At 39.9% G+C, this 24,631-nt stretch overlaps 1 protein-coding gene across 2 annotated transcripts in view; it reads right to left on the bottom strand.

The window, feature by feature from the left end:
* grid2 (glutamate receptor, ionotropic, delta 2) overlaps window positions 1–24,631 on the bottom strand; it is a 599,368-nt gene that overhangs the window by 262,270 nt on the left and 312,467 nt on the right. For both annotated transcript variants that reach the window (XM_066644040.1, XM_066644041.1), the window contains exon 3: window positions 843–1,127. In XM_066644040.1, the coding sequence (XP_066500137.1) occupies window positions 843–1,127 (285 nt within the window). The remainder of the gene's footprint in view (window positions 1–842; window positions 1,128–24,631) is intronic.

Genomic DNA, 24,631 nt, shown 5'->3' with positions numbered 1-24,631 from the left:
TATTAAACATGGTTACTGGTTACACAGATATACCTGCCTAATTTTTAATCATGTTATATGATCTATATGCCTGCAAATGCCTTGTGTGTTTTATGAGTTTGGTTTAATGTGAACTTAAGCATGTTTTATGTTGCCTTGTGGCCTACACGTGAACTATTAATCACTTATCATCAACCTGCAGAGGGAATACAGGAGAAAACAAGGCATTTGGCTAAATTTCACATTTACATAATGAAATAATAATGTTGATGAATGTGTACTGTCCCTGTTTATTTGTAACAGTGCAGTACACATTAATCAACATCATTACATACCAACATTAATGTAAATTAGATGACAATTTACTTCATCTTTACTGAAGTGTGATATTATGCTAATTTATTTCACAATCATTATGCTTTCCCTCATATGATCTTGTTATAATATGATAAGCTGTGGGTATTAATGTAAGCTAGTCACATAATACACATACATACTATGTGTCTGACTATAAACAAAAATTAACAATATTTTCACCTTCACTGTGAGGATGTTACCACAGTAACTCTGTCATCCAACTGGCCATAGACCTACACACACTTCTCACTTGCTCACATTTGGCTTTTCTCTCACAGTCCCACAACATGCCGAAAAATAATATAGTAAAAAGCCCCTAACTCTTACCGACCTGTAAAGAACTGTGATGGAAATAATTCCGTACAATTTCCCCGAAGATGATTAGAGGGTGTTGACGCGGGGGGTAATTCGGTGCAGTTTATACATAATGTGTGTGATTACGGGGAGCCAGGATGGGGAAAAGCAAGCCAAAAACACTTGCTCTGAGCACAGTGGCTGCCTCTTACCATAGTCCTGGTCATAGAAAATGATGAACTTCTGCCAGGTGTACTCCATCACCACGTGGAATATCACATCATTCAGGTAGACGGGTGGCCGGACGAAGAGCGTGTAGTCGTCGGGAATACCGGGGGTGGTGGGGGGGCAGCTGGAGCGAGGGGTGCCTCCTGGAGCTCGCTGGATAAACAGATGTGGGATGTGCATGGCGTCGGCCAGAGACTGCAGCGAGCCTGCAGACATGCAGCCAATGGAGCTCACCAAAGCCAGGATACCCCTGTTCATCAGTTCACATGCTGCAGAGGAGAATCAGAAGGAGAGAGGCCAATTTTAGTTTGACAATATGTGCTTTTCACAAATGCAAATACAAAAGCAAAGATATACAGTTCAGTTCTAGTAAAAACAAGTAAAATATTAATAAAACAAAATCAGTGATGAATTATGGCAGGTAGTTATGGCTGGATATCAGATGGGTCAGATGTTAAGAACATTGGTCTTTTTCTCAAAGTTACCCCGAGTTCTGAAAACATTATACTTGAACCCTGTTCCATAACATGAACTTAAACATGCCATAAACACAAACAATAGGAGATGACATGTTGTCATGTGCCATAATGTTTAAAGTCACAACAGCTTATATTAATTGTAGCTTTTGCTGTGTATTCATGTATCAGTCTTCAGAACATTATGCCATTATTGTCATAAATAATAACCACGTATAGCAACATGACACTACTATGTTACTGGATATCTTCTGCCAATATACATATATTATATGTCTGCTCTATGCAGCAGGGGTCAAGCAAAATTTCTCCAGAGCATACATGAACAAAGCCCTCATTCGTTGCCTATGTTCAAATCTGATCATAAAATGAGAATTCAGCTTTCAGAGAATGATTTTATACTCAACAATCACGTTTTTGGAATAGTTCAAATAGATCAAACTCATGTGTGAATGAGATCGTAACACTGTAAAATGTGGAAAGCAGTGGGAAGCAGTTCGGTCACAGCTTGACTTGAGCCTGTCTATTTGCTCTTGACCCTCAAGATTCTCTTTTTTCATTAGCTCAATACTGAGAAAGCTGCATGAACTAAAGTGTGCTTCAGGTAAATGACATCTTAATGAGGCACTAATAGTCTGGAACCTGATTTCACAAACTGAACTGACTCATCAGCAGTGCTGAAAGCTATACTTGCTTCTATGTCATGCAAAAGTTTCATAAATCAGAAAATGCATAGTTAGTACTACGGCTGTCGATCAATTAATAATTAGTAATGAACAATTAATTAATTAATCACAGTTTTCTACAAGTAATCACGATTAATTGCATTGCCCCTTTTTACGACTGAAGTTTTTAGTAACGGATGTTTAAATATAAAATAAAAGGGTCAATGTAAAATCAACACAATGGACATATATGTTTACATATTTAAAAAAAAATGTTCATAGTCCAACTATGACAAAATTTAAACACAACAATAAATATTAAAATGCTAGTACTTCCTTGTAGTTTTGGGAGGGACATAAATGTGTAGTGTGATAGTGCCACACAAACTGGTGAGAGGATAGGAGGAAGGATAAAAGTGAGAGTTAGAAAGGATATTTAATACATATTTCAACATAAATAAAATGTAATCTATCTTCTGAACTCAAGAGTAGTGAGGCTGTGTTTACATTGTAAAATAAAACCACTAATAAATTGCTAGGCTCTGGAAAAAAAGAATGAATTATGGGTGGAAGTTGTGGTCAGATAGAGTCAAATCATTAAAAAAGTTAACGTGTTCATATTGACAGCACTAGTGGGTACGTTATTGATCAAGGTCAAATCTGTGTTCTTTTTTTTTTTTTTACTTTAATGAATAAGGGCCATTGTTCTTAAAATCCCAGTGTAACTTTGAACTGCTTTTATATATTTATTAATTTATTTTTTAATAAACATTGATCCAATTTTCATGAAGTGTGCACAGAGTATAAAGGCCAGTTGGTGGTTTTTAATGGTGCAATCAAAGGAGAGGGGAAAAAAAAGGAAATAAATAAATTAATTAAAAAACCTTTCTTTTGACCGCAATGACATATTGACAAAAGGAAGGAAATAAAGTGAAAGAGAGGAAAACAGCTCTGACAAAATTTCATAAAGCCGAAACTGCCTACAAAACACTGAAAGCACAGCTCCATGTAGCGAAGCCGTCTTTTTTCTTTGTCAGCTTTCAGAAAACAGAGCTCATGCAGCTCAACCTTGAGCATAATCCCAAACCAGACGCTAAGGAGCGAGTAATCAATGTGGCTTTTCTGCGCCCTTAATTACTACTGCGGCATAAAGTTCAAATATCATTATTTCTACTCCATTTAGAGACACATTTGCAGTCCTGCGCTATTAAGAGGCACTCTGCTGGTAGCACTGCTTCACAGTCTGTGGCAGTAACTATGCTGGCATAATTCTGGTTTCTGTGGGGAAAAAGAATAAGGTCAGAAAGATCGAGGAGTACAACATACAGCAAGGTGCTTTACGCTAAAAGCTACTGAGCACTTTGCATAAACATATCAATTATTCAAACGCATAGCTTGCAGAAATAGTCCAGCGATCCATCATTAGAGGGCACTAATGCCGCTACTGAGCCCTTTAGACGCTCTCTTCACTTTATACCTTCATTCCTATCTACGGTAGTGACGCTGATGGATGTGTGTGCACTTGTGTACAGTATTATCACTGTCTTTAACCCTTTGAAGGCACAATTGTTTTTAGCTATTACTAAAAGCTTATAGCACTCTTATTTATTTCTCACTTTAACTTGTTGAAACAAGTAGAGAAGACAAGATTACTTATTTTGTTCATTAGATTTGACAAAGGTATTTGTACATACACCAATCAGCCATAACATTAATTGTTTCCAGAGATATTGTCCAATTTATCAGCCCCAATCACCATATAGATGCACTGTTGCCCATATGTTGCTCTGCATACTTTGTACCCTGTTCAAACACGGGGCCACCACAGATCACGATTTGGGTGGTCGATTATTCTCAGGGCTGCAGTGACACTGATGTGCTGGGGGTGTTTAATGTGTGTTGCGGTGCCCTAAATGGATCAGACACAGCAGTGCTGCTGGAGATCACTGGAGTTTAGTGATGCTGTGCCACTGTACATTCTGCTAGACACATCTTCTATGTTGCTCCACAGTGCAGATGTAAAATTCAGAGGCAGTAGATCATTTAACCAATTAATACCAGCTTTGTTGTGGTAAAAAAAAACAGGGTGAAAGGAGGCAAATTGTTATGCAGAACAACACATGGATTACAGTCTGTAATGGTATAACAACAAAGTGCTCCTGTAAGGACAGTGGAGATGAGAGAATGTGTACATCATTCACTGTGAGCTACAAATGGACAGTACAACAACAACAAAAAAATTGTTTATTCTGTTTAATCCACAGAATAAAAATAACTCGCCAAAATGGATACAGTTGACAGACTTTCTTAAAAGGACTTGGCTATATCCTGCAGCAGAAGGCTACCAACAAACAAAAGCTTGAAAACCTTATCCATTCCAATGGCCATTCACCCTTTGACGCCCTAACCCAGGCTACAATGGCATGTCAACACCCTCCTCTCCCACCCCTCTCCTCGCGCTCCAGGACACACAGTAGCGCTGATGCCAGACACACACATTCATCTCACTCGCCTCGTTTCATTCCTCGTTGCTGGACTCGCAGAATGTGAAACACAGACTGTGTCGGGCCGAGCCGAGGCACAAAGTAATTTGCCAACTATGGCAGAAAAAAAGCAGGAGCATCAGGGGCAGGACGTAGGGAGGAGAAAGAGAGGTGCCCCGTGCTGCTGAAAAAGCAACAACAACAACAAAAAAAAGCAAGAATCCAGGGCCTTAAATGACATTTCTAACCCTAAAGCTTACTGTGGCTTTTAACGCTTACCAAGTTCAAACTGAAGCCAGTCTATGAAGTGATGCAGAGGAGCGAATGGGCAAACTGTGAAAGTGCTGTGTATGCGTAACATACACATGGACCTCGCTTAGAAAAGTAAAATAGGAGTTAGCCAGGTTTAGCTTAGTGCAAACCCAATGTCTCATTTCAGGAGTTCAATTTAATATTAAATGTCTACTTCAGGTGAAGGAGAGGTTCTTATGATGCTTAGAGAAAAGTTGCAAACATTGATATTGGATACTGATTCTGGAAAATAGAAAGAAACCCAAAGAGATTCATCATCTCATACAAGAACTAAAAAATCTTTGAGTGCCTTTGTGCATACATTCAGATGTCAGTAACCCAATTAGAATTGGTTATAAGGAGTGTCCACATCCTTTCGGACATGCTGGCTTCTTTTCCACTGCAGGGAAGTTCTTCTACTGTCTCGTGCCATTGAGGACACATTAGCCTGGGTACGGTTTCTTTTTCCATCGCTAAATCAGGAGCAGGATGGGCACGGCCTCTTTTAATAATTATGCAATACAGAGTGCTAAATAAGTGGAGAACTATGAGTTTTCTGGAATGTTTTTCAAAGCAGCACAGACTAACATTACTCTCCTTGAATACCGAATGAATGTAACAAAAAGAAGGGGCTTTCCTGCAGATGCTAGCAGGTTATGTGGTCATGATATGATGTAGCTACCAACACGTCATATAATGCATCTTTTATAAAATACAGGAAAAGGTTATACTTTTTACTCAACTGTAAAAAAAAGTTGTGTTGAAAACCAACTATATTTTTGAGCCGCAAAAGTCTTAAAGAGCCAGTCAGCATATCCATATGTCATATAAGCCCTCCCACAGAACAGTTCTGTGGCCCTGAGTACAGTTAGCTAACCATGCTGAGAAAACCAGGCTCAGCACAGTTTGTAAATGTTCTGTGCTGAACCGTGTCCATGTGGAAAAGTCACCTGAATGGCTACCATCCGTGCTCAGAACCATTCTGCCCTGCAGTGGAAAAGAGGCCAATATATATGTCATCAGTCATGCACTGGGATCTATTTTCAGTGTCCCTGGGCTGTTTTGTCAGAAACTACTGGGTGCTGAGACTTAAAACTGTGGCATTACTGGATTTTACACCAGGCAGGGGCTCACAAGGGAGCCCAGCTGGCTTGGAGTCTCCTTCAATTACACTTTTGGAAATGTTTTGTGGGTTGTTGCATGTATTGGGGCACATAATGAGTGCTTCTTTGTGTGTCTTGATATGTTTGTGTGTGTATGTGTGTGTGGACTTGGTGTGTGACGACTGACATGGGCAGAATGTATCTACCATCAAGGGAACTGTGCGGTGGTAGATAGGCAGGCTCTGCTGGTCCCGCCATACACCACGCTACTGCTTGTTCACTTGCTCCTTTCTGCCTAGTGCCCCTGCAAGGGCACTTGAATAAAGGTGGCTTATTGCAGTAATGGTTATAGCTGTGACCAAAATGGATCCCAACTCCCTCAATAGTAATGTGCTATTCAATGTTGCACTATTTAGTGTCGCTAAGAAACACAAGTGAATTCAGACACTTCCAATGTCCGTTGCTTAGTAACCAAAAAACTCTCAGCTTTGAGGTTTTATATAAATTTCTATCTTGTGGGAGAAAACTGTGTTCAAACATTTCACGATTTCTGAACAAAAATTGCTGACATACTCCATATTGCTCTAAAACGTAAATAAGGAGCCATTTTGGTCACAACCTGTATCTCATTTCCAACCGCTGGTGAGATCATAATGCAGTAAGCTGATGGTTGCTAGGCCAACGTCAGAGACAAAGATGATTGGTCTGTGAGTATTTGTTACTACAAAAATAAACAGAGTGCGAATAATATAATGCTGCATTTTTGCTGCAATCTGGTGTGCAAAATATCCTCAATTAGTATTCAAATTATCATCAAAATAAATCACACAAATATATTATGGACTATATATAATTGATTTCAAAACTAGGTATTTTTTTTTAAACTGTAAATGACAAAAGTTTCTTAATGCTAATGCTATGTTTTTGCTAAACTAATGCTTGTGCACTTAAATATATTTGTCTGTTCTAATGTAAGCACAGACCGTGGAAGCTAGTAAAAACACTATTATGTTTAAAGCTTGAAGCAGATATTAGCATACGCATATTTATCTTGCATGTTGCAGTTTCTTTTTCAGTAAAGAGCCCTGCCACAGATGAGCCATTTTCATTTTCATTACTAACAACTGACTACCATTCACAATCACAGTCAATGGTGTATCTAGGACTTCCAGAATGCCTAGAGTGATGTTCTTTCTCCAGAAATTGGTCCCACTCTTTGTACATCAAATACGATTTTCCAATGGCTGTTTCAAGACTTTAACCCCAATCAAAATGCGTTTATCTGAATCCCCCCGCTGGCGTGACACTGCTCTGTTTACACATAAGAATGCAATAAAGACCATTCCAGATCATTAGCCCTTTTCAAAATTCCAAAACAATCCATGACTAAAAGTAGAACTATGCATGACCTTAATTCTTTTTTCTTTGTCTTACATAAACTCTGTCTCTCATCACTGAAAATTGTGTGACATAAAGAGACAAATCTTCAGCTTATCCTTCAAAAAAAAGAAAGAAAATAAAATGCGCAATTACCATGACAACCTCCAAGCATGTGCTGTAATTCATTAAACTAAATACCATAATTATTGCCGCTCTTATGTAAACCAGGCAAGATTAACTGTCAATCAGACTCACAATATGTAATAATGAGTCGAAGCCGCTTGAGTTGATCCTATGAAGTGTTCACTTGCCATGACTACCTTCAAGCATGTGCTTTAATTGACTAAATGCCCAACTTTTTAAATCTAAATAAGCCTACCTCCAGTTAACAAGATTTGCTGTAACAAGAAAGAGAACGCTGGCAGTGCTACATTAGCCCTGCATCATGGATTGGACTGGCTGAAAACTGATAGGCTGGCTAATCCTTCCTTATTAAGGCACTATTGTGAATTAGTGCCTTGATCCTCCTGTGAACGGCGTCTCAGAGCCTCAATACCGCCCTCACCAATTGATCGCACTAACTGCGTTAGCATGGGGCACCGTGGAATGTCCATTACAAAACGGGATTACCGTAATTAAACCAGTGATTTGATTTCACATGATTAGTTTATGTATTACATAATTAATGCGGTCTTATTAAGTCCTGCATCTGACATCCAAGTGAAACAGTGGCTGAAGTGAAAGAAGCAGCTGTGGTCATCGCCACTCACAATTCAGTGTGGAATCAACCACTGGCTATGAACATGAGTCATAGCAGGTTCATCTGGTGGTCAGCTTGTTAAAGGCTATTTCACAAAGAGAAAAAAAACTGAAAGGAGATAGACTCATTCACACAGTGGTCAGGCCAAGATCATTAATATGGAATTCAACCCAAAAAGTATACTAATAATTAATAATCCCATGACAGGTAATTAATATTGTGGTGGCTCCACATATGGGAAGGGCTGGGGACCTCACAGGGGAGCACCCAGCATGTTTAGGGGCCACCTTTTTGTTGTTTAAAGGGGTTAATGTTGTAATTTTGGTTTGGTTTCTGTGTTTCTGTGTTTCTGTGTGTGTGTGTGTGTGTGTGTGTGTGTGAATTTGGTGGGTGTTGGGGTGCACAGCAACAACGAAGTGTGGTGTCTACAAAGCTGAACTTGTAATTCAGCTACTTACAAGACCCCACATAAAAACTTGACGAAGAAAAATAATTTAAAAAAATCTGTTTATCTTGAAAACCATGAAAGTCTTGTTTTGTCCCTGTTGTTTGATAACACTCATTAAACCAGCTTTGTATTAAAAAGGAATTGATTTAAGGAAATTGATTACCCTAGACCAACTGTTTTGATATCCATTCTTGAGAAAAGTCATCAGCTGTCTGTTAGATCTCTTTAAAGTTTTCAGAAGCATACACAAAGAACAGATGATGCTTTGTTATCTTATCTTCAAACATCTGGAGGAGTCAATATACTGTGCCTGTCTGTTAGTCTAGCTACGGGGTGTCTAGAGTTATTACTGCTGGTATACATTACTATTTCTATGCAATAACAAAAATAATTTCTACAGTTACATAGTGAAGTTAAATACACTCAGGGAATGCATTCATCATCTAAACAGATGAATACATTCATATTAATATGCAGCAGCACCAGTCAAAAGCAGGAAGGAAGTTGAATCCGAAAGTGGCTGTGCAGGTAGCCAAGAGCTCATTAGAGCTAAGGGATGTGATTGGCCAAGTACACTGAGGAAGAGCAGGCCTTGGGTCAGGTAATTCGTGGAAAGCTTTTAGTAAGGCCACATCACCAGAGAGAAGGCAAATGATGACTAGTTTTATTTGTGAGCAGGAAGAGGAGACACGGTGCACAACAGCAGTGTCACAGGCAAAACAAGGCATGTGGCTTTGATGGGAGAATTTAGAGAAGCAGAAGATTTCCTGGCAAGAGCTATGGGTGATCAAGGCAAGTTGTATTAAGTTTTTGCTGGGAGCAACTGACTTCTTTCCAACACCACAAAATGTTGGACAGTGAGCAGGTGAAGACCCTAGTTGTGGATTATGTACAGGGGTTAGAACACTGAAGCACATTCTATCAGCTTGTCAGGTTAGTTTGTCACAGGGTCGGTATACATGGAGACATAATCAGGTGATAAGGGTTTTAGCATGTTTGTTGGACAGCAAACGGCTACAGGTTAATGCATTGATGACTGGCTGTAGTAATAAAACAGTTATGTTTGTGTGTGAGGGGAATGTTTTTGAGAATGTGTGCAGGCTACAAATATAGGTAGATGGGGTGAAGCACGAGATTGGAAATTGCTGGTGGACAAAGGAAAACAGCTGCAGTCCCAAAGTGCATTGTGTTAACTACACTGAGGCAGGCCAGACATGCTCATAGTTTATTTCATAGAGTTAGCGGTTCCATTTGAGGATGCAGTAGACAAAGCACTCGAAAGAAAGAAGCAGAAGAAGTACGCTGACTTGGCAGCTGAGGTGAGAGAACACGGGTGGCAGGCACATGTTAGACCGGTAGGGATAGAGATAGGTGTTAGAGGATTTGTAGGCATGTCAGCCACATCCCTGCTTGTGCAGTTCAGCATCAGGGGCCAGAAACTAAGGGCAGCAGTGAAGGAGTTATCAGAAATAGCTGAAAGGTCTAGTCAGTGATTTTGGATAAGAAGAGCACAGATTACTTGGGGAAATGCACTGTAGAGATGCTATTGTGATTGTTGGTGATGTAGCACATAAAGTTCACATGGAACTGGTGGCACTGAGCATGCATTAATGGTGCCAGTTGGACTAGGTACAGCCTTAGTCACCAGGGAGTCCAGTGTGGATACACGGTTGTTGATGGTAAAGGGTAAGATAGGACTGTATAGCTGGCTTGGATGGGGGTGGGTCTGGGACGCCAGACTTCACTGTTGAGCTTTCTGGAGGTGTTGTGGGCTTAATTCAGTGAAACACCAATGAGAGAAGGTGCCTGCCTGATGACCCCTGTGAAGAGCTAATGATACAGTGGGTGGTTTGGGTACTCATGGGCTGGGCTCAGTGAGTAACCATAGTTGTTAAGGATAGCTAGTTACTGATTGGATCATAAATGGCCACAGCAACCTTAGTGCAGAGGTGTAGGATTCAACAGGAATTTTGGTAGCTGCAGGTAGGAAGAGAGTGTGGTGGGCCCTATGTAAAGCTGTAATGGATTGGCAAAGGATATTTTACTTTTTATCTTGTGTATGATTATAATTATTGAATTAATGAATTATTGAATGAATACATGGCATTTTGTAATGAGGGTTTTAAGGCTACACTTCTTGCCTTCAAACATGGCGAAACACTGGGTAGTGGTTTTTTGTTGTCGTTTTTCCCCCAAAAATAAGACACGAAAATGTTTAGAATCAATAAAATGAATGTGAATATATTGTACTTTTGAACATGTAGCATTTGGTACCATTTTTAACCTTTTAGAAGCTAGAGCCATGAGTACTGCTGTAACCGAGAACAGTTCTACAGCTAAAATTGTACCCTTATGATAGAGGGGCATATCCCATAAAGTCAATGAATGGTTAATTGATGTGACTATCCTGACTAATGCACAAGGAAAAGCCATCTGTGACTGAACTTTTCCACAAGAATGAAGTTTGAGGAACAATGTGATAAAAGGCCATCTTATTTTGAGTGAAGAAAAAAAAAGAAAAAGAAAAAAAAAGACAGAGGAGATGGTTTCTGATCCCAGGGGAAGTGGCGATCTCAGGCCAGCAGTTAATCATAATGAAACCATTACTCAAGTCTGTTCGTATGAGCTCCCCAGAGTATACATTGACATGGAAGACTCATGTTGAGTCTCTGCTGTAGATTTCCGCAGAGACTGCATCTATTACCCACTGAGCTTGGGGCTGTGGGGCACAAGTTCATGATACTGTTTTATCATGCTGTCCTGCAGAGGACTATAAGATACAGTATCACAGTCTGGTTCGGTAACCTTCCTGCACAGAGAAAAGCCAAATTAGCTCTCTCTTGTGCGGATGGCCTGCGAGATTATTGGAGTTAAGTAATACGCCGTCCCTTCAGCCCATTTATGAGCCAGTCTGTTTTAAGCAGATAAAACTGTTTCTGACCTAGCTCATATTCGGCAATCAGAACTGCGTGGAAGATTTAGCAGACCCAGGTGCAGGCTAAATGGGTTCAAACCATTCTTCATGCCGGCATCAATCAAGCGCCTTAATGCCAAGAAGTAAAAAGTGTTGGGCTTGTGGGTAGAGTTTTATGGAGGACGTTTGGCTTACAGTAGAGTTCTGTGCAAATTGATATGACAGGCTATTTACTGAGGGTGGAGGTGGAATGTGGGTTACTGGGCATTTTATATTTATATCTGGATCTAGAATTGAGGGTAAATTTCATGTCTCCCAGTTATGAGGAATAATACTAATTATATTAAATGTTCACCAAAAATATTGCTTGATGTATATATTAGGTACAATTTTATATAAAATTTGAATTAAATGACTCCCAGCCCACAAATTGTTGACTGTCTCCAGCTCCCGGTTTCTTGAATAGACTCACCATGTACTTGAATTAACTATATATTTTATATCAGACTTAAATACTTAAGTCTAATTTTTAGTTGTTTTTTTTTTTTGGTTACTCTATTAACAAATAATAAAATCAGTTCAATATAATATCTTATAGGCACTTAGGAAAATTACAATATATATAATTATATTGCACACACACACACACACACATCTATCTATCTGTCTATCTATCTATCTATCTATCTATCTATCTATCTATCTATCTATCTATCTATCTATCTATCTATCTATCTATCTATCTGTCTGTCTGTCTATCTATCTATCTATCTATCTATCTATCTATCTATCTATCTATCTATCTGTCTATCTATCTATCTGTCTATCTATCTATCTATCTATCTATCTATCTATCTATCTATATTCCACTTCCAGTAAAGCCTAGCCTAGGCTGGAATCCTAGTTGAGCAGCAGAGTATGGGATCCTCAGAGAAGACCCAGAGCACATGATACAGTTTTAAATGTCAATGCACTGATATGAAATTATCTCACCCCCAGCCTCTACCATGTTAGTAGCACTTCTGTCAGTGCTCTAGTATCCAAATAATATCCAGTCCCATGGTGACTTTGTAAATCCAAGTGTTTCTGGAAGAAATCCAGGCTGTAGAAGGGATTTCTCTAGGGCTCGTGGCGTTAAGCGTAGTCCCAGGTCTCGGCAACAGGCCCCGATGCAGCCACAGAGGCAGTCATAGCTGAGCAGCGGCGTAGTGACTGCGGAGTGCTTCGGCAGAAAGGCCCCATTTACTCCTGACAGGTGAACACGACAGAAAGCTCAATATCATGCTCTACTGCTGCCACGGTGCTCAGGCATTCTCTCTCTCGTACTCCCCTCCCGCACACACACCTGCACTACCTGTGTCTGTCTGAACCGCTTGCTCCAAATAAAGAGCTCCTGCTGTTTAGAAACACCTACAACATTTCAATTACTGTGTCCCAAGCTCAGGAAGTCATGACCTGGCAGCCTGAGCGCAAGTGTCTATGTTTTTGACATTTAAATAAATAAAATCACAGCACTGAGAAATCACCATTTGGGAACGATTAAACTGGAGAAGCATTGTATTGGCTTCAAATGGTTAATAAACACCACTACCTCAGACTTCTCACATAGAATGATCTTCGCCTAAAATTCAGATTTTGCCAGACCAGTGCCAATTAGTCTGCTGTCTGAGACAATGCTCAAATTCATATGGTTTGCTCTCTAACACACACACACACACACACACACACACACACACACACACACACACAAAGCTCCTTGGAAAAATCTGTCGCTGTTGTGCATGCAAGATGAATGTGTCTCTAGAGAGTTTGGATTTTCCTTTTTTTTTCTCTGTTGTGAAGGCTTTTGTTGCTGTCAATTTTATGAGAAAGATATGCAGCCCCCCACCCCCCCCCCCTCTCTCTCTCTCCTTCCTCCACCCTGGCCTTGCCACTGCAAAGTGCTCTGCTGTGTTATCACCAGAAGGCATGCTCGGAGCACCGTGGGTGTCTGTGCAAACAGATATTAGATAACTGCCCGTCTGCTTCCACTTCTTATTGTAACGTTCAATTGCTCTGCATGCAAATTAGCCACTTATCAATTGGCTCATTTGAGGTCAGGCTGCCACACATTGTTCCATGAAAACCTTGAGATTGCATAATCCTGTTGAAAAGGCTTGAGTGATATTGATCAATATGAAGTGCTAGTGCAACCAACACAGATTAGTGCACCCCATGGTTTGTGTGTGGGTGGTTCATTTTCCTAAAAAGTAAAGAGTGAACGGTGCTTGCTGGCGGATTTGGTAGGGACAAAGTGTTTGGGGTTCTGAGGACCTACTCAAGGCATGTATATATGGAAGTTGTTGGAAGAGTTGTTCTGGCGGAAATGAAGACACGAGAGGGTGAAAGTGTAGGATCTGCTGTCTATAGTTTGATTCCAAGGCACATCGCTAGAATCACTTGTTTTTGAAAAAGAGTGTAGGTATTAGGGCTGGGGATATTGATAACAAAATGATACTTTTTTTCCCAATACTTTTTTCTGTAATTGTGACAAAAAACAAGTTTACTATAAATATAAATAAATATTTACAAACGAACCATTTATTTAACAGACAACACACGTTTGTATTTGAATCCCATGGTCATATTTTAAATGTATATATATGAGATATGTTTATATTTAATAGTTTTATGTGATATAGTTATTATTCTAATATGGTTTTTTTTTGTTTTTGTTTGTCCATACCTTTAAAGCAGTGAGAGAACTGTGTTTGCTGAATATTTAATGTATAGATGTGGAATGCATTACATTTATATGTGAAAAACCATACTTTTCAGTATTCAAGAATGTTCAGTATTTAATCATTTTTATTGCAAAACCACCACACAACCAGTGCACACGAAAATGATGAACAGTCTCGAGTCTGATACATATATATATTTATATATATATTTCCGTGCTCACCGTGTTTCTGTGCGTCAGCAAGACAGTCACGTTATATTATTTTAATTAGATGTAAGGTGAATCCAGCGCTTGTAAATCTTGAGGAGAGAGGGTTCCAGCCCAACAGGGCAGTCATGGAATTCAGTGGGGTCACAAATTCTAACGGCAGTTGTCAGAATTTGTGATCCTCCTAACAAGGCTATAAAGTAGCGCCCTCTAGGGTCACAGGACTCGATGGTCACAGAATGCAGTGTAACACTGGAAGGTGCTGATGGTTATGTGTTACGGGCGAGAGGAGGAAAGAGTGAGCAAGAAAGAGTGAAAAGAGAGCAAGGGTTGTGGGGGGTGAGCGAGAAAGCGAACAGGAGATTATATATTTCCATAAAAAATGCCAGATCAATGTATATATTCATTCATTCATTCATTCATTATCTGAAACCACAATTCAGGGTCGTGGTAGGTCCGGAGCCTACCTGGAACTTGACACACCCTGGAGGGGCGCCAGTCCTTCACAGGGCGAAACATACACTCACACATTCGGACACTTTTGGGTCACCAGTCCACCTACCAACATGTGTTTTTGGGCCATGGGAGGAAACCGGAGCACCCAGAGGAAACCCACATGGACACAGGGAGAACACACCAAAGGTCCCTGGAGCTGTGTGGTGCCACCGTGCCACCCTCAATGTAAAAAAATTAATAATAATATGAGAGGTGGACATAGCTCAAAGTATCAAAAATAAACATATTTTCTTTTTATTTATTTTTCTTTATTTATTTATTGATTGGTACTGTAGTACCGAGGTGTTTTAGTTGGTGCCCTAGTAGGGACAGAGTTGCAATCTGAGGTACATGAACGGAAGTGCTCGGAAGAGGCGTTTATGTTTAAACGAATACGCAAGACACATCAGCACAGCTTGCATTTGTATCTGTAACCAGGGGATGTGGAGATATGTCAACTATTATTTCCTCTCTTTACACCTCCCCCATTGCAGATGTTTGTCACACGACATGGTGCCGAGAGCAGCCACAAACACGCAGCGCGACGAGGGAGCCGGAGTCAAACGTTCCCTGGTGGGAGAGTCTCCAAATGTCAAGGTGTTTGCATTTGATGAAGGGACGCTCTGCAGGTATTGAAGGGACCTGTCTTGCCGGCTGTCTGCGTAATGAAGACGCATGAGAGAGTTAGCATGCCAGCTGGCTGCGAAGGAGCAGAGCACAATCGATGCGCTTTAGGCCCACCTGGTACTACACGTTCCTCACAGGTTCCTTAAGAGTACGGTAAGTGAGATTCTTCAGAAACAGAAAGCCAGACAGGTTAAGATAAAGTACGTCCACCTCTAAACCTCCGCTGAGAAGAGGGAGGAGTAGAGTTGAGTTGAGTCTCCCCCACCTGCCCCACCTCGCCACTCGGAGGACGCCTGAAAGTACCTGTGCACTTCTCCCTGTGAATCAGCATGCAAAAGTTTCCCCTCTAATTGAAGCGATTCAAATTGAGCCATTCATCACAGGCGAATCTCTTCCGAGTAACGCGGCTGGAATGAACCTGTGATTCATTAGAAAACTCCCCGGCATCCATCCTCCCTCTCCTCCTCTTTCATCTCCCGCTCCCATTCATCTTCCTCAGCTCGCTCGCCCTCCTCCTCCTCCCCTGCGTGCCTCCATCCCTACCACACAGCTCTTATCTCCTCCCAGGGCTAGCCTTGCAATGGAATCCCTCTGCAGCTCCTTAAAGTGGAAGCAAAAAGAGACAGAGCAAGTTTCCCTTGATTTCCGACTTCAAATGAGCTATGGGTTCCTTGAACTCTGATCCCTTGGGTTCGGTACAGATACCAACACTATCCTTGTGGTGATACCTCCTTTGTATAAGAACAAATTGCACGTTTAAAGCAACACTAGGTAATGTTTTCACTTTCAAGCTACAGCTTCAAAGTAATTGTGTTGCTTCAGTGACCTGCAATAGTAAGAATAGAGCCTCTCTCTGTGCTGCTCCTGGCTCAGCGCTGCAGAAATGGCACTGTGTAACTTTGGGCGGAGGGTAGGAAACTCCAGCTTGAAATTAGGAAATATGGGCGTTAAATCTGACTTAAGGTAAAGTAAGATGTACACTTAAAATGCAGGTGCTACAGGTTACATTTTAAGGTTCTTTACCCATTTAAACATATTAGCAAGCAGGTTCTTTATGGAACTATATGGCGTAGCTCAAAGAACATTTTGTAGCACCTTTATTCTTAAGAGTGTAGGGTAACCATACATCCACCAAATGCAGAAGCTCCACCCTCTCCGTGTGGAGGAACCCATGGAGAAATGAGAGGAATTGTCTCGAGGAAGATAGTGTCAGGGCAGAGCTGCAGTTCTGCATTAATCCTACAGAAGGGTGTGCAGATATGGACTACAATCAACACCACATCTTACCCTCATTCCCCCTGCCAACAATCTGGAATCCTTTATGTTATCCTTATTAACTAAATAATGTTGTCCTTTCTGAAGACATGAAACTGGCCACCCTAGTAAGATCACTGGACCAAACCACGACATGGGACAGATTTTCAAACGGGGAATCACTATACCTCAAAAAAAAAAAAAACAGTAAAATTTACAGAAAAGGACTGGCAGCTGTGGTTGCCAGAATTTCACCATAAACTATACATCACTTTTTTGGTAATCATAAATTTGACATTTAAGAACGGTTTTGTTTACAGTAGTTTTATGTAAAAAAAACAGATATACACAATATAAATTATTTACATAAAATTAACAAAGAAACATTGTTTTGACATAAAATGAACATGTAAATTGTGTGACAAATGAGAGAATGGAGACTGAGATATAGCCATATTTAGATAAAGCCAAACTGCATCCTATATTCAGCCCTTAAAAGGAGGCATTGCCGAAAGGACGAAAGAAATGTGCCGTGTCTGGGTGCCACACTCAAGCACTCCGAACACATGCTGATGGTGAACTTGCCTGACCAACACACATCTCGTCATAACACGCAATGAAACACAAACACACACAAACAAATGATACAAAATAATCACCCCAATGCAACCCATAATCAAAAAGTCTCAAAGACAGAAAAAAACAAGAAACTCTGAAAATCACAGAAAATATGGAGTAGCAAGGCATGCTGGGAGCTCCCTAATAGGTCTCAGCTCCTCCCAGTACATGGACACTTGTACTGCCCCTAATAGTTTGTGCATTTAACAGTGAAATAATGTATTTTTTACAGTAAAGAGATTTGTATTTTTGTAATTTTGTAATTTACAAAATACAAATTTTGAAATTTGTATTTTGGCTGATAAATATATTTACGGTATTTCACTGATACAGAAACTGTTTTCAACCTTTTTAGATTTTACAATCATTTACTGTCATAGTTTTACAGCTTTCCACTATATAATTCACAGATATTTTTTAGTGTAGACCCAGTTTAATGTGCCTCAGTAAATTTTGCTGTGCCTCACTGAAGTCACGGTGGTAAAAAGTCAATTTTATCCTGGAACGATGAGAACTACAGGATATGCCACACAAACACACTACAGGAACTACATTTCCCATAATGCCCCAGTATCTTCCAAATGCTAACACTTTAAGTCCAATTATTTCAGTTTTTTCTTTTGAGATATTTGTAAATATTTTAAAGAAAGCCACACAGTGGATGAGGTAATGGTTACAGCAATTAAACACACAATCTACCAAAAATAAATAATACACCAGTAAAGCAAAAATTTTCTGACATTCGTGGAAAATAAAAACTCAAAAAAACAATATTCTTTTTAAAGACTGTTGTTTATGAATTGACTGTCTTGAATTTCCCCTGGGGATCAATAAAGTAAGTATGTATGTATCTATCTATCTATCTATCTATCTATCTATCTATGACTCGTTCTATCCTAGAGAATGTCATATTAAAATAGGAGGTGATTAACACAGTTCTCTTACACTGGTGAACCTTATGTACGTCAGAGAAAGAAATGTGGGTGCGGTGTGGAAAAATTAAGATGTATACTGGTTTTTAGTTATTTAGCTGAAGAAAGAGCCAATAACCAGAATGTATTCAATTAATAAACATTTATTAGTGTTCATTTGTTCTTCATTTCTCATCCATGGCAGGGTAATGCCCACTTTAGTGTTTAACAGGATGTTTGTTAGAGACACATTTGTGCCCCTATGACTGATTGGGAAGTAGAGGGGTGCAGCAGTGCATCTCTAAATTCTGTGTGTGCACCAGTACAAAAAGTAGTATAGAAATAGCCTTGTTTTTTATATAAAAAGCCCACAGCTAGTACGAATTATTATACAAAATAAATAAATAAAATAAAGGACTGTAGGAACTAGTGCTAAGCCAAGTTTAACATCATGTATCTGTCTTGTCTGCAGCAATGAATTAAGAAAGCTAGCCATACTTTAGCAAGCAAACTTAGGAAAGCTAGCTGTATAACCGTAAAGCTAGCTGTGAATCGTGAAGCTATTGCAGTGGTGATATGTGACCGGGATGGTGATAAGTAGAGCTTCACCACTTCAGGAAAGACTGAAGAACCAACATTCCTTTTGCAGCCAAAATCTTTGCAGTTTTCTTGCCAGAAATGAGGCTGTGTGTGTTATCCTATGTGGGATGTACTTCATGACCTGCCTGTTTAGATACCATGTATGGTCTCTTTAGCTGCAGCATGGTTTGCACAAGCAAAATAATCTCTCACTTTGGTGCTAAGCTATGAATTGGTCGGGTTTGTTTCAGTGAGGTTGTAGTAGCGAGAAATGCATGCACTCACAAATCAATCTGACACAGGTCAGCGGACATATTGAAGAGAGTTTACAAATCAATATGTGATGTTTCATAATTCTTCTAATACACATCGCAAAAAAAATACCGTCCATTCCCACTGCATCTGGGTTTCTCATAATTGATGAAAGGAAACAGCCAATGCCTCTTTGTGCACTGGCAGATAGGTCATTCCAGATACGGAACAAAGAAAAATGCGGTGGAAATGCAGGATGACATTATAAGACATTTTTCTTAAAGGTTTTGGTCCTTTTTTGACAGAATATCCTGGATTGCACTTCTGCTCTCTCTCTTGGGGTCCTGGGTTTGAGCCCAGCCTCAGGTTATTGTCTGCGAGGTTGATGTGTTCTCTCTGTGTCTGTACAGGTTTCCTCCAGGTGCTCCAGTTTCAAAAAAATCATGTCACTAGGTGGACTGGCTGTGAGAAACTGTCCACAGCTGTGAGCGTGTGAGTGACAGGGTGAGTGTGTGATGCCCCGTAGTGGAAAGGCTCATTCACTCTTAGCATCTAATGGTTCTGGGTGGGCTGGATACTCATCAAGATGAAGGGGTTGTAGAAGAATGAACAAATGAATGATCATTGTCTATCACTATTCTTGAAAGTGCTTATGAAAATCCTAACCAATGTGAGCGGCCACTTGGCAGTATCTAAACCAGGATAAAGTGGTAACACAAAGTGAATGAATGAATGAATAAACATCCTTAACCTGAAAGCTCAAACCTCTACATTCATATGTTACATATATAATCTATGAGGCAGTTAACGCCAGAGGGCAGAGTCAGTCTTTTGAATGGTGCACTTTGCTAACAGCAAACAAGAAGAGTGACACAGGAAAGCCCTGAAACTTAATCAACCGCTCCCAGTCTCTAGAAAGATCCTTTATCACTGAACCACCATCAATCCTTTTCAGTCACTGTAGCATGCGACAGACACCAGGGTGGGTTCAGGCTTTCAGTTTGTTCACACACAGCTTGTATATTCTCCACAGAAAAGCACACAACAAATGGAATGCTCTGGAGCAGCTGTGCATGAGCTAAAGGCTTCCAGCAATAGCTTATGAAACAGTGACACTGTGTTCTCTGGAGTGATGGAGCTCCATTGAAAACAACTGGGGTGAGTTGGAGTGGTGTTTACTGCCACAAAATTGGGACAACTCCCTAATACCTTCCATTAAAGTATTAAAGTCCACTTTTGACCATATAATATAAATCTTTATATAGTTTAGCACTTTATAGATTTAAAAAAATAGAAGTATAAATAAATAGTAAAAACAAAGCCAAAAAAAAAAAAAAGACATCACATCACATCACAGACATGAGCACTACATCTGTTTAACATAATAAATCAATCCCTTGGTGCATGCTCATACCAGCCATGTCTCAAGGTGAATTCATACATTCAGACTCCTTCATACAATTCATTTCTTTTGGCCTCTTGTACAATTCATCCATCCATCCATTATCTGTAACCTCTTATACAATTCAGGGTCGCGGTGGGTCCAGAGCCTACCTGGAATCATTGGGCGCAAGGTGGGAATACACCCTGGAGGGGGCGCCAGTCCTTCACAGGGCAAAACACACACTCACACGGACACTTTTGAGTCACCAATCCACCTACCAACGTGTGTTTTTGGACTGTGGGAGGAAACCGGAGCACCCGAAGGAAACCCACGTGGACACAGGGAGAACACACCAACTCCTCACAGACAGTCACCCGGAGCGGGAAGTGAACCCACAACCTCCAGGTCCCTGGAGCTGTGTGACTGCGACATACCTGCTGCACCACCGTGCCGCCCTGTACAATTCATTCATTCATTCATTCATTCATTTGATTGTCTGTGACCACTTCATCCTGGTCAGGGATATGGTGGTTCCTTATTTGCAATCATTGAGAAGGAACAAACCCTGCACATGTTCTAGGGAAGGAACAAACCCTGCACATGATCCCAGTCCATCACAAGACACCACGCATTCGTACTTACAGACAATTTCACACAGCCAATCCACCTAACAATGTCTATTTTGACTGTGGAAGGAAACCAGAGCACAGGGAAGCAACCCAAGCAGATGCAGGGAGAACACACACTGTGAGACCCAACCCAAACTCTAACCCTAACTGTGTGAAAGCAGTTCTACCTGTTGTACCACCAGGCTGCCGACCTTCGTACAATGTGTACACAGTATAGTTTACAAATGTATGACTTCACTGTATACGTATCTTTAGATTTGTCTGTTGCAGAGTGGAAACACACCTAGAATAAACCCTTAGTGATGGAGTTTGACCAGACTGCTCCTCGTTCAGCTTAATCCTTCAGGATTGACCTTGTCTTCTTTTAGGAATTCAGTGCAATGTGTGGGTTTCTCTGTTCCCTTGCTCCCTTTCATATTGTTCTTCTGTCTGTGCACGTACACCCAGCAGCTTTCTACTTGCTTTGGTATTTAGCAGCAAACAGAAGACATGCTGGAGAAGATCATTTACCAGGCCAAAAGACTACGACTTTAGTAGCAAGGGGTTATGAGAATCTGACCTCTCTGCAGAGACAGAGAGAGAGAGAGAGAGAGAGAGAGAGAGAGAGAGAGAGAGAGAGAGAGAGAGAGAGAGAGAGAGAGAGAGAGAGGGAGAGAGAGAGAGAGAGAGAGAGAGGGGGAGAGAAGGAGAGAGGGAGAGAGGGAGAGAGAGAGAGAGAGAGAGAGAGAGTGAGTCTTTGAAGAGATTTTGGCTGAAGGCTAAACTTAAAGAAAAACCCTCTTCAAACAGCAAAGCTTCCAAGGGACATATTTGCACACTGGTTTGAATCATGAGTCTGTGGGTGTAGAGTAAGTTGCAGTGAGAGTGTGTACGTGAGTGAGAAATATATATATATATATATATATATACTTCTGTGCAAAACTTTGGAATGGCTTATCATATTAATCATCTTTAATGAATCATATTAATCTCCCCCATCCCTGCCCTCCCTTAACGTCTACAATATAAATTTGACCCTCCTGTCTCCCTAGTGTAACAGTGGTAAAAGTGTTGACCTTATCAACAGATGACTGTGTGTTCAATTCTTTGTGATGCATCAGCCATGCAAAGCTAGTAAAATGTGAAATAGTGTGAATCGTTACAATTTATGCAAACTGTGGTTTTTCTTCTAAAGAATATATTTTTATCTAAGCGGTGTTGACACTCTGTTCAGTTTAATTCAGTTCAGCTTCAGTTCAGCATTCATTAAAAACGTGTCCTCATATTTAGTGAATAATTAACATTCACATCAGGTTTTATCATGATATATTCAACAATGGTATTGATTCTTTGCCAATTACAATGCCACGTGAGGGTAATGTTTACTGGATTGCCACTGATACCAAGATGAGTTTGAAATCCACTTCTTAAAAAAATTAATATCAACATACACTGTACAGATATATTATTGTCACCAATAGGTACCGACACTGTTAATGTACCTTTAAAGCTACAAGTCCAGTTGTGTCCCTTAAAGGTGCATTACACTCTTTTCTAGGAAATATCAATAGTTGTAAGCATCACTATAGTGCCGTGCCAAATTATAAAAGTAAAATATAAGTCCTGGAGAAGAAATGGGGTGTAAATCAACAGAAATTAATATAAAAATAATATAGAATATAGTACAATAATTTTCCCTAACTACAAGAACTGAATATGTAACTCTGAAGGTACTATCACAGTGGCAGCAAAAGGTACCATCACAGTGACAGTACATACAGAGTGTAATTACCTAACATTTGCTGTGGTTTATAATATTAAAATAATTACAAAAAATACAGACTTTGTAGTAGTCTTTTTAGTAAACCTTACTCTGGTTCTGAAACCAAAGTATATCAGTTTTGCCACTGATATAAGGCCCTTTGTACCACAATCACTGAATGTGATATCACGTGTTACAGATTTCTTTGTGGCCATATAAGGAGGCTGAAATTAAACTTACACTTGTGTAACTTCATGAAGCAAACATGAAGTTTTTACACATGTGCGATTATGTAAAAGGTAACCTTGAAGTTCAAACGTGTATGTGATTACATGCACAAATCCTGACGTTGATATACATGTGTATTTACATGAGGCAATCTAAAGTTTAGGCAAAAGTATAATTATATATTTATGACTGTATTTCACCTATAACAATACATCATCATTAGTAATTACACAGTTGTTCCTATAACAATAACATGGTCATTATAAATGTGTAATTACATGTGCTAACCCAGCAGTTGATACATGTGCAATTGCATGAGGCAAAACTGAAGTTACATATATAATTACATGATGCAAACAAATTCATACATGCATGATTACATGTGCTAACCCTGACGTTGATATTTACGAGGCAAATCTGAAGTTGAGATGCAATGAAAATATAAATATACCACTGAATTTCAACTGTAACAGTGCCTAAATTATTAGTTGTTACACTGTTGTTACATACACTATTCCTGAGAAAATAAATGGTCATTAGAGACACAATATAAAGGGGACCTTGCTTTTTAAACTGTAGATTAATAAATTCTATCTCTAGTTTTGGCGATATATGAAAGCAGCTGTTATTAAATGTATATTCTAACCAATCACAGCAGCACAACCGACACCCACTTAATGAGCATCCTGTGATGTCACAGTGCAGGGTCATGCCTCGTATATGTGAAGGTCAGTGAAAGGCTCAGAGAAAGCTAGCCAACCAGACAAGGTTGTGCAAAACACAGCTCTGGTTCATTAAGCGAATGTAACGAGGGGCAGGGACCCTCAGTAGCACACACCATCTACAAAGGGGGTCTTACACCAAATAAGGCTTGAGAATTACTCCTTTAGATAGCACACTCTGTATAAAAGAACAGCTCTGTGACCATTACTGTGAGCTGTGAAAGTGCTTAAAAGGACTGCTGAATCCTGCTGAAACATGTTTGGCTTTAATGAAAGTCTCAGTTATGGCTGCATGATTTTGGAAAAAATATGACATTGAAATATCATTTGTGCAAAATCAATCAATCAATCAAATTTTTAAAATATAATTTATATAGCTTCTTTTTTTTAACAAAAGGTATTGTCGCTAAAGCAGCTATACAGAATTAGCATCGGAACAGATGTGAACAATGTGAATAAGAAGACCCAAGGAGAGCAAGCTGAAGGTAACAGTGGCAAGGAAAATCTTGAAATTTCAATATATTATGCAGAGAAAATTAAAAATGATTTTAAAAAATAAAGCTGACATATATTTCTTTGTGAATCATTCTTTCATGCCGTCCAATTGCTTTCAGTCCACTGAGCACAAAAGCAGGTGAGTGCTGTGACAGCTCTTCAGAAGTGATGTTGGAGGGGTAGTAGCAGGAGACATTTTAGTACACTGTTTGACTCACAATGGCATTCATATCTCTTCTGAAACCAGCCTTAAATCAGCTGATCTAGAATGACTGTGATTGGTGGTTCACTATTGTTCATTAGACAAGATCCACACAAGAACCATAATATCAGAACAAGCCTACCTTCTTATCCTCTGCTAAAAGTTACATAGTGCAGTTTCTACAGTG

Source organism: Hoplias malabaricus, chromosome 14, assembly GCF_029633855.1.
Source record: "Hoplias malabaricus isolate fHopMal1 chromosome 14, fHopMal1.hap1, whole genome shotgun sequence".
Lineage (NCBI taxonomy): Eukaryota > Metazoa > Chordata > Actinopteri > Characiformes > Erythrinidae > Hoplias > Hoplias malabaricus.
Note: the sequence above shows the minus strand (reverse complement) of the source record. Positions and strands in the feature narration are given on the sequence as shown.